General features: G+C 35.1%; 1 protein-coding gene across 1 annotated transcript; it reads right to left on the minus strand.

The window, feature by feature from the left end:
• Positions 1-1,796: 1,796 nt before the first annotated feature.
• Positions 1,797-7,367, minus strand: LOC134693785 (ice nucleation protein-like). Its single transcript, XM_063554693.1, has 2 exons — positions 7,317-7,367; positions 1,797-5,691 (listed from the first exon to the last, which is right to left on the minus strand). Exons 1-2 carry the CDS (start codon positions 7,360-7,362, stop codon positions 1,874-1,876), a joined length of 3,864 nt encoding a protein of 1,287 aa, XP_063410763.1. The 5' UTR covers positions 7,363-7,367; the 3' UTR covers positions 1,797-1,873.
• Between the last annotated feature and the right edge of the window lie 3,960 nt (positions 7,368-11,327).

Genomic DNA, 11,327 nt, shown 5'->3' on the forward strand with positions numbered 1-11,327 from the left:
AAATATTCTCATTAGTCTCCTGTCAGATTCACTGTTTCACAGATATTCATAGATATGGTTACCATTCCATTCTCAAACATCGCATCACATGGCACCTACCTACCTACCTAGTCATTATTATGCTCGGGGCACATAGGGCAAAGACTAGTTATTTCCACTCATCTCTGTTCTGTGCTTTCTTTTCTATTACATCCCAGCTGATTCCATGTTCTTTCATTTCAGCTTCAACTGTTCTTCTCCAAGTTGTTTTGGGGCGCCCTTTCTTCCTTTTCCCCTAAGGTGTCGATCCATCTTAGGGCTACTCTGGTCAAGTCCTCTGCTGGTCTTCTAAGAACATGGCCAATCCATCTCCATCTTTTCTGCTTCAATAAAGTCTCCATGTTGTTGGGTCCTGTTGTTTCATGGAGGTCTTTGTTGGAGATCTTACATGTTACACGGCCAGAATATCCTTAATATCTTTCTAAAGCAACCGTTGTGAAAACTGGAGAGCTTGTTGATGTCTTTTTCTGTCATTCTCCAGCATTCCGCCCCGTATAGTAGCACTGCTAGTACATAACTGTTATATAATCTAATTTTAGTGTTCTTACTGATGTTGCTTGTCTTCCAGATGTGTCTAAGGTTTAAAAATGCAGTTCTTGTTTTTCCTATTCTGGCTCTGATGTCTTTGTCTGCTCCTCCTGCAGATGTTACTATGCTGCCCAAGTAGGTGAAAGATGAAGTGCAGTCTAGGGGTGTCCCATTTAAATCTATTAAAGGAAGCTCTGAGGTGTTTTAAAAGAGGCATGACTTCTGATTTCTTGATGTTGATATTTAATCCAATCAAACTTGCATTCTTTTGTAACTTAGTGGCATAGCCGGTTTTATCAAAAATGAAAACTAACTCTTTTCACAAGATGAATAATCTGCAGTACCTCAGGGTTTTTTAAAAAGTCAATTGGTTTTCCCGTTTAAATGGTTCGGGGCCCTTTATAGCTTGTTGATCGGTGTGAGCCAAGGCTCCGTGTTGAAGACCGTACATTGACCTATAATGGTTTACTCAGTTTATAAATTGTTATTTGGATGGAGAGTTGTCTCATTGGCACTCACACCACATCTTCCTATATCCAATTAACAAAAATACTCTTCTCAGAATAATGTTTTGCCTATAGAACATTATGTTGCTTTGAGTTTGACGGAGATTTTTTTCCGTATGCAACCTCTGAAGCCTCTTTTATTTTATGAACTGTAGTTTAACAGTAAAGACGGTTAGACTATCATGATTTGTGTTGAGCTATTATAAGTCGGAAACCCTAAACTGTTGAATCCTAATTTTGTTGTTTTAGCTGCCATTGTTTTTGACTCCTTGTAACATTGGTACGAGCAACTGTGTATAAACACCACCACATTCTAAAGATGTTTATCCCAGGTCAGGGTCCTGTATTTCAGTGGTTGCAGTTTGTTGTTGTACATCATAATTGTATTTAGTTTATTGTTTTTAAATAAATTAGGTCGTTCTTTTTTTCGTTAGAATTGTTTTACATTTGTGATATCAGGGTCTTTATAGCTCACTATATATGCGATATGGTTTTTGATCATTGTTATAGACCGTGCGGTGGCTTATAGTTGGTAACTTCTAAGTCATTTGGTCTTCGGTGGAAAGTTGCCCTATGGCCAATTTTTCTTATTTCTATATATTTATATGTATATACATTGTATGCTTATATATAAGAATATATGTAAGATTTTTCATGTGGTTTCTATGTTTTTTTTAGACCACACTTTCGAAATGTTAAACTCATATCGATACTCATAAAAAATCTGTTTGCCTAGTTTATTTACATACATATATATACACACATTTGCCATTTATTAAGTTAAACTAGTACACACAGTCCTAATAGTTCGTGATAGTTGATCCTCGTTTCCTTTCAGCACCTCTTGAACTCGGCCTATATCTTCTATTGCTGTTTTCACGGCGTACATTATGTTTTACGTCATATTCGCCATCACGGCTATCTGATCTCCTCGGACTTTCTTTCCCATACTTATCGTTTACAACGGTACCATAGCTATTATAGTCATTGTTCAAATAACTATCATAAGTATCGTACCCTGTATCTTGAAACTGGTTATTTTCACCGTCCCTGTTATAACTGTTTTTGCTGTATTTACCATAACTGCTTTGGATCTGATTATCAATACTGCGCATGTCATAAATAGCATAACTGTTTAGTCCGAAATCCAGATTATCGTTTTTTCCATACGTGGCATGATCATAATCTGTTTTATCTTTCCCTTTGTAACTGTCAATGACAGTGCTATATCCGTCATTTTTCTTTTTATTGGAGTTATATCCTTGACTGAAGCTTATAGATCCCTTCTTGGTGGAACCACCATCTCTCTGTCTGTAGCTGTTATAATCGTGCTGATTAGAGCCTTTATAGTTCGGTTTAAAGCTATCATATACTTGTGGACTGGACCTTTCATATTCTAGGCTATAACTATCGTATCCTTTTTTAGTGGAGTCATCATATCCCTTAGGTTTGCTTTCATATACTTTTTGATTGTAACTGTTGTATTCGTTATTGCTAGGACTTTTGTATCCTTGACTGACGGGATCATATCCTTTTTTACTGGAAACTTCGTATCCTGTTGGTTTGTTTTTGCTAGAGCTAACGTATCCTGTTGGTTTGTTTTTGCTAGAGCTGACGTATCCTGTTGGTTTGTCTTTACTAGAGCTGACGTATCCTGTTGGTTTGTTTTTGCTAGAGCTGACGTATCCTGTTGGTTTGTTTTTACTGGAAACTTCGTATCCTGTTGGTTTGTTTTTGCTAGAGCTAACGTATCCTGTTGGTTTATTTTTGATAGAGCTGACATATCCTTTTTTACTAGAAACTTCGTACCCTGTTGGTTTGTTTTTGCCAGAGTCGACATATTCTTTGCTGGGTGTATCAATTCCTTTCTTACTTGATACAGCATATCCCTGTTTGTTGTTTCTATATTGGGTTTGGTTAGAGCTGTCATATCCGACATGATCGTCATCATATCTCTTTGGATTGCTCTCATATGCGGTATTGATATATGCGTCATATCCTTGATTATATGTATCATACCTTTTACTTGAAACATCGTTTCCTTTACTATTGCTTTCGTAAGTTTTCTTTCTAGACCCGTCGTACCCAAACATGATATCGTACCCCTGGTTCTTACTATAACCGTCATACTTTTGAATTGAGGTATCATACACTTTCTTTTTAGACGCATTATATCCCTGGTTGTTGCTTCCATATGAGTTCTTGCCAGAACTGGTATATCCCTGGCTTAAGGTATCATATCCCTTCTGACTGGAAACATCATATCCCTTCTGACTGGCAGCATCATACACCTGATTGCTGCCCACAAATACTTTCTTGCTAGAACTGACATATCCCTTCTGACTGTCATGTTGTTTAGGGTATGTGTCAAACCCTTTATTACCGGAAACATCATAGTTCTGAGTGTTTGTTGAATAATCATCGGTCGCAGGGTATTTTTCATACCCCAGCTTCCGACTCGAATCATCATATCCCGGATTGCTGCTCACATATACTATCCTGCTAGAACTGTCATATTGTGTAGGGTATGTGTCATACCCTTTATCACTGGTAACATCATAGTTCTTGGTGTTTTTAGAATTATCATATGTCGCAGGATATGTACCATAACTATTCTTACTCGAATCATCATACCCCGAATTATTGCTCAGATACACTATCTTGCTAGAACTGTCATATTGTGTAGGGTATGTGTCATACCCTTTATCACTGGTAACATCATAGTTCTTGGTGTTTTTAGAATTACTATAGGTCGCAGGGTATGTACCATAACTATTCTTACTCGAATCATCATACCCCGGATTGTTGCTCAGATATACTATCTTGCTAGAACTGTCATATTGTGTAGGGTATGTGTCATACCCTTTAATACTGGAAACATCATATTTCTCGGTGTTTATAGATTTAGCATAGCTAGTGGCAGGGTAGGTCACATGTCCTTTTTTACTTGAATCATCATATTCCTGATAGTTGCTTCCATATGCAATCTTGCTAGGCCTGTCATATCCCTTACTTAAGGTGTCATATCCCTTCTGACTGTCATATTGGGTAAGGGATGTAGCATATCCTTTATTACTGGAAACATCATATTTCTCGGTATTTATAGAACTATCATAGCTCACAGGGTTGGTACCATATCCTTTTTTACTGGAATCATCATATCCCTGATTACTGCTTCCATATGCAATCTTGCTAGGCTTGTCATATCCCTGATTGTTGATCACATATGGTATCTTGCTAGAACTGTCATATTCCTTACTTAAGGTGTCGTAACCCTTCTGACTGTTATATTGTGTAGGGTTTGTGGCATAATCTTTATTTCTAGTAGCGTCATATTTCTTGTTCTTTGTGGGATTATTATAGCTCACAGGGAAAATTCCATATCCTTTCTTACTGGAATCATCATGTCTCTGATTGTTACTCTCATATGTTGTCTTGCTAGAACTGACATACGATGAAGGGAAGGTGTTATATCCTTTCTGACTGGAAACATCGTATTCATGAGTGTTGCTACCATATGCGATCTTGCTAGAACTGTCATATGATTTAGTAACGGTTTCATACCTGTTCTTACTGGAATCATCATATCCTTGAGTGTTGCTTCCATATGCGATCTTGCTTATACTGATATGTTTTGACGGGTATGTATTATACCCTTTCTGACTGGAAACATCGTATTCCTGAGTGTTGCTACCATACACGATCTTACTAGGACTGTCATATGGTGTAGACATGGTAGCATACCCTTTCTTACTGGAATCATCATATCCTTGAGTGTTGCTTCCATATGCGATCTTGCTTAAACTGGTATGTTTTGACGGGTAGGTATCATACCCTTTCTGACTTGAAACATCGTATTCCTGACTGTTGCTACCATAAGCGATCTTACTAGGACTGTCATATGGTGTAGACATGGTAGCATACCCTTTCTTACTGGAATCATCATATCCTTGAGTGTTGCTTCCATATGCGATCTTGCTTAAACTGGTATGTTTTGACGGGTAGGTATCATACCCTTTCTGACTTGAAACATCGTATTCCTGACTGTTGCTACCATAAGCGATCTTACTAGGACTGTCATATGGTGTAGACATGGTAGCATACCCTTTCTTACTGGAATCATCATATCCTTGAGTGTTGCTTCCATATGCGATCTTGCTTGAACTGATATGTTTTGACGGGTAGGTATCATATCTTATCTTATTGGAAACATCGTATCCCTGGTTATCTCTCCCATATTTGATATTGTTAGAACCGTCATATCCTGGTGTGTATGTCTCATATCCTTTACTGCTAGAGTCATCATATCCATAATTTAAGATATCATATCCTTGCTGGTTAGTGTCATACTTATTCGTTTCGTAGCTATCATACCCAATTCTGTTAGAACTTTTAGATCCAGTAATGCTTAAAACATTGGGCTGGTATCTTTTAGTTTGGACATTATTATCTTCATATCCAGTAGGTTTGTACCGGTCTTTTTTAGAACCGCTTTTGCTGGATGCTAGAAGGTTATGATTTTTAATTACATCTTCATATCCAGTGGCTCTGAACTTGATATTTCCCCTGGATTGTTTGTTCGATGCTTTACTGGTTCCCTTGTCTAAAGATGCAATACCTTAAAAGAAATAGTGAAAAAATCATATGACAATGACTGCATTCCTCATCAGCTGGCTAATGCTTTTTTAAGTATGCTTGACAATTTAACCGTCTACATAAACCTAACTCACAAATTGTGAACTCATAGAATGTAACTACACTGGATGGAGGAACATTTGTTTTATTTTATCGAAATCTTCAAAGTAATATTTTCAAATTAAAAAAACTTAATTATTTTTTAACTATGATCAATGGTAAGGGAACAACCATTTAACTCTGAAGGGGAAGGAAGAGGGTGGTTCTGGTTTTTATTGCCAAACAATATGTTCTGGTTTCAAACTAAAAAGAATACATATTCAAATCAAGGAGAATGAAAAAGAATGCGAATATTTTGGCTAATAAATTAAATGTTAATTCTTAAACAATATTTCGAGGCAAGCAAATAAATAGTTCGATGCTTATATGGTACGGAAAACAATTTCAGATGAAAAAAAATCATATCCTCACAACGCTCTGAAAGCGAAATGGTCGTTCCCAAAGACTTACCAAAAGGTTATTATTTTGGTTTGACAAGTTTACTTCTGGATGGAAATAAGTTAAATCTTTAATTTATGTTGGCACTCTTGTGCCATTTGTATCAAATAAAAGACAACATTTTCGCGATTTTCAAAATCCCATCTTGTTGGTAATTCCAAGTCGGTTCTTTCAAATTTTTTTACGGTTTATTAGTAATCAAATTGACAATGATTAAAGAAATCTTCTACAAATAACGTTACTAGATCAAGCATATATCTTATGAAAATTCCAATTTATAAGAAGTAACGTTCTTTTATAGCTTTACCTATTCTGACCTATTATAAACTTTCACAACTAAAACTGTAACTATACTGTATATGTTTTGCTAATCGTTGAATACCGGTGAATGGTGGTCTCAATGGCAATCATGTCACATCATCTGAATTTAATACAAGCAGTATTAAAGACAAAAGAAAGTACATTAACCGATTTCCATATCGCAGAGAAGAACAGTTTACCAAAGAAACAGGAGAATTCTGTATGTATGATTGATAAACGGACAATTGATCTCTCATCAATTCAAAAGTAATTTTTTTTTTATATGTAACGGTTATTTGATCTGAACAACTCTTAAAAGACTGAACTATAGATTATTAAGTCATTTTAAGTCTTTCAGTAATTTTGTTTTGACTTATCCACTGCGGTAAATTCGGTAATGTTCAGACATTTCGCTTGCAGTCATCTAAGATCTGTTCAGTTCAGTTTATGTTCAGACTGTTATGTGCAGTTGTTGTTATTTCCCTGTACACATCAACAGCATACTAAATTGTCTAAAAATTTACTTAACGGTACTGAATTGACTGTAAGGACACAAAGACACCCTGAGAGCTGTCTGATTAACATTCATACCACATCTTCTTATATCTATGTAAACAGAATGAGCTTCAATGAAGAATTTTAGTCGCAAAGTAAATTCAAGTTTTGTTTCTGTCCCTGTCAAATATGCCTTCAATTTCGAGCGTTAGTCATGGCTGATATATTTGCCACTGGATGTTAAAAAACCAACACAATGAATCAGCAATTCCCATGTATAGTAGAATAACGCAAAAGTAACAGTGTTAATCTTACCTTGGACAAACAGTACTATGATAATTCCAAGGACTAACCCCTTCATTATACTATGATGGTATGCTGACCAGTAGTCTGTGTTTTGTCCTTTATAGTGGTGGGTCGGGCATTCATATTGCACGTAGAGACATTTAAATTAATTATCATCAATTTAAATTTTTTTTAAATCTTGCAAAACATTGTTTTACAAAGCTTAACTACATACTTTACGATGATTGAAAAGTCTTAAATTAAATAAAATGTGTAAAACGATGCATTTTATGTAATTTACTTTATTGAGGCATCCAGAAGGATTGAAAATTTTACGACCATGACCACCTAACGTTTTTACATTAATAAATATTTCATAATTGTGATATAACGTGAATAATACCAAGTTTTAGTGAAAATTATGGGAATAAAGTCTGTTAATGGGTTGGACAATTGAAATTGTTTCAGTTAAGAGTTATTTAGCCACGACAATAGTTTTGCTACCTTTATATTTTCCCATTGAAAAAGTTAAGAATGCGATGTTCTTGAGTAAAAAATGACAATACATACGGTGCAACAGTATCCTTCTAGTAAGAGCATTATAATTTTGACTTTCTCTGCATTTTATTGGAGGATGTGTCACTTCAATATAGCGTGAAATGGATTGACCGCTGGAATACGCATGAATTTATTATTAAAGTTTTCAATCAGCCTTAATGTTTGTGTCTGTCCAAAGTAGCACGTTCTCAAATCCTACTGAGAGTGTCTTTCTAATACAACACAGGGTACACATAACATGTTGGCGTGCTCATATACACATGATATTTGTCACTGGACGTTAAACCCTTTTTCGTCAGCATCATCCAATTGGTTCTTTTCTTCTATTACTTAATCATATGTTTTTACATATCATTCTAAAGAACTAAATGGAAAGGAGCGAATGCAGCTACATTTGGTTATCTAAAGTTTTAATTCATTTTATTCCTTTTATTTCCTTTCTTCATAAGTGCAGAGGAAAACTGCAGTTGTCCGCATGTAAACTTCTAGCATTTGTCACCAATATGAGTATACCACAGTCCGTTACTGTTTCAACATCCAGGGATGTTTCATGTCTGTATTCTTAAACATTTATTTTTTCTCTCTCTTTTTAAGCAATGCATCACTCTCTACTGTCTTTATCTATTATTCTATATTCTGCGTCTCCAGCCAGATTCACGTGTATACCATGAGGGTCCGGATTCGGGGTGTTGTTTATTCCTGCATTCTTTAGATGGTTATGTCACTTTTCTCTATATTTTAATTTATCTTACTCATTATTCTTTCTCTATTCTTAATATTTTAGCATCCAAATACGACGTTTATCTCTGATTTATATCCTGGTTACCAATGTAGATGACAAATTGGTGTCATTCATGACAATTAAACAGAATCCACAATTCTTGGATGAAATTAATATTACTTTTATTTAATAATACACTTTTTGAAACAAGTTTTATCAATAATTTTCAATTTCCATTGTCTAAATTGTTCATAATTGTTCATGTGTTGTTTCCGTATATTTTATCTTTCATTGCTTATGTGTTGTTTCCGTATATTTTAGCCGCTCGTCTTGAGCCTACTCATTTGATCCGATAGCAGTAAAATTATTCTTTTATTACCATTCATAACTCTAACAGACCAATTAACAGACCGGGTTTTATACATCCGACTCATTAACAGACCAGGTTTTAAATAAAGACTGATTTATGTCACCAAAAGACAGATTTTCGTGTAGATTTTTTACACACTGATATCAATATGGTTAACAAGCATAATGCCTGTCTTTGTTCGATGTTCAAAAAATTGCCTGCAAGTAAATTCAACCAACGTGTCATTTTGTGTACATTTTGTGTGTGTAAAATGTGTATAAATTTATTGATGAGTAACCCGCCTTTTCATTTTATAGATCGTACATCGAAGCTAGAAAAATAATAATTACACCACTGGATTCAGTACGTTGAATTTTTTTGTTAGACATGAAATATTTTTATGATAAAAAAAGTTAAAAAGTTATACAATGAAACATACTGAACTTGCAATGATTTTCTCGATAACACCTGATTAACAGACTTTAGCCAACCCGATAAACAGACCAACCGCCGATATAGCCGCATACTCAATATAGATTAACCGACCAATCTCTCGGTTAGCCGAGTGTCGGCCGTGAAGGTATCAGTAAGGTTTTACATCTAAAAAAAAAAACCAATTTATTAACCTATTAAATCTATATTAAACATATTATTCTTACAAAGAAAGATCTCTAACAAAAGCTAAGTGTTTCAAATAATCGCATATCCATATCCCTTTTTTTCATATGAACAGTGGCGGCTCAATTATTTTATGCCTCGGAAATCTGTATGCCCTCAATAAAAAGTCATCAGGCCTATTTAGGGGGTTAGATATATCTAGAAATACTCGTTCCCGTCTAAAAAATCTATCATTTTCTCTCAATATTAGCGCTGTCGCCATATTTGCGATAGTAACTTTGCAACTTACGACAGGCCTCGAGCAGTCGTAAGTCTATAACAATATTTACAACATCTCGTATCGTAATTTTCTTTCATGAATACAAGTTACAACTTACGATATCGTAAACCTTACCTTACGACAGTCGTAGAGTTACGATAGTTTTGTGAATACGGGGCCTTCAAGTGTTTTGTTTGATCGTTCACGATGAAGGGGAATCAATTAAAGCATTTCGGAGAAATCCGAATTATAAAGTTTGATTTTTATTGAAGTAGAGAACTCGTTTCTGTTATCAACTTTAAAAGACCTAAAACGTCAAAAGTTGAAAGGACTGATGAAATACCAAGATTTTTGGTTTCATCGGGATGAGAGTGTGTGCGTGTGTGGGGGTATATGGGTTATACTCTCAATATATCCCCGAACAGACTTATATGCTAAAGTGTCGGTTATTTTTAATTGTTTTGCCATACTCTCATAGAAAACAATTTCAAGTACTCATAAGTTACTTGTGATGATGGGCATGGCTTGCTGTCTCAGTACGTTTGCAATCATATTATCTTCTAGCATCACTGAAGAGACATCAATTATCGAACATATAAAAAAGAAGATGTGGTATGATTGCCAATGAGACAACTATCCACAAAAGACCAAAATGAACCAAACATTAACAACTATAGGTCACCGTACGGCCTTCAACATTGAGCAAAGCCCATACCGCATAGTCAGCTATAAAAGGCCCCGATAAGACAATGTAAATCAATTCAAACGAGAAAACTAATGCACATCTGGTTTAGTAAAATCTGTATTCAGGTTTAAAACGATTCACAACCATTTCCCTGGGGAAAAAAACATATGTATTAACATTAGCTATCAAGCTGTACGGATTCCGTGCATTTGCAGTGATATTTATTGCATTTAGTACAGAACATTTATTTGAATTACCATTTGTATTATCTTTTCGGAATATTTACCGTTGAACTTTAATTGTAATTGTTTTACACAATCGAAGAAGTTATATATAAATCATCGTAAAGCCTCACTTAGTTTTGTTGACTAAACCCCGAATTCTTAATATAACAGGAACGACGAAAACCCGTGTTATAGCTCAATTCAAAAAGTAACGTTATTCTAATTTTTCAAGATCGTATGGTCTACCTTTGCACTTTTAATATTTTTAAGTGGACAGACTTGCTTTATTTTTAGCTGCTAAATATGCTTTGATTTATAATGCAAGCCATTAAATCATGATTGATTTAACTTGTTACTGATCCGGCACCTTCTTGTACATGTTGTAATGTATGTAGTGCAACAATATCCTTTATTATTTAGAATTATTGCGTCAAAGATCAAATGAAATATATGTATCGGAAGGGGGTCAAATGTCGTGTAAATACAAGATACGTTAAGTTAATATTGAAACATGGCGACTTTCTAGATTGTCTAGATTAAGGCCCGCACCTAGGATCCTAGTGCATGGTACGCGCGGTTAAAATGGATTCAGGGTTTATATTAAAAATGCATGAGTTATTAAAATAC

Source organism: Mytilus trossulus, chromosome 12 (assembly GCF_036588685.1).
Source record: "Mytilus trossulus isolate FHL-02 chromosome 12, PNRI_Mtr1.1.1.hap1, whole genome shotgun sequence".
In the NCBI taxonomy this organism is placed as follows: Eukaryota; Metazoa; Mollusca; class Bivalvia; order Mytilida; family Mytilidae; genus Mytilus; species Mytilus trossulus.

Bases quoted from the DNA above. Each gene is read 5' to 3' on its own strand.
- LOC134693785 (XM_063554693.1), bottom strand. From the start codon at position 7,362: ATGAAGGGGTTAGTCCTTGGAATTATCATAGTACTGTTTGTCCAAG. The intron at 5,692-7,316 runs GTAAGATTAACA...ATTTCTTTTAAG, and splicing joins CATAGTACTGTTTGTCCAAG to GTATTGCATCTTTAGACAAG.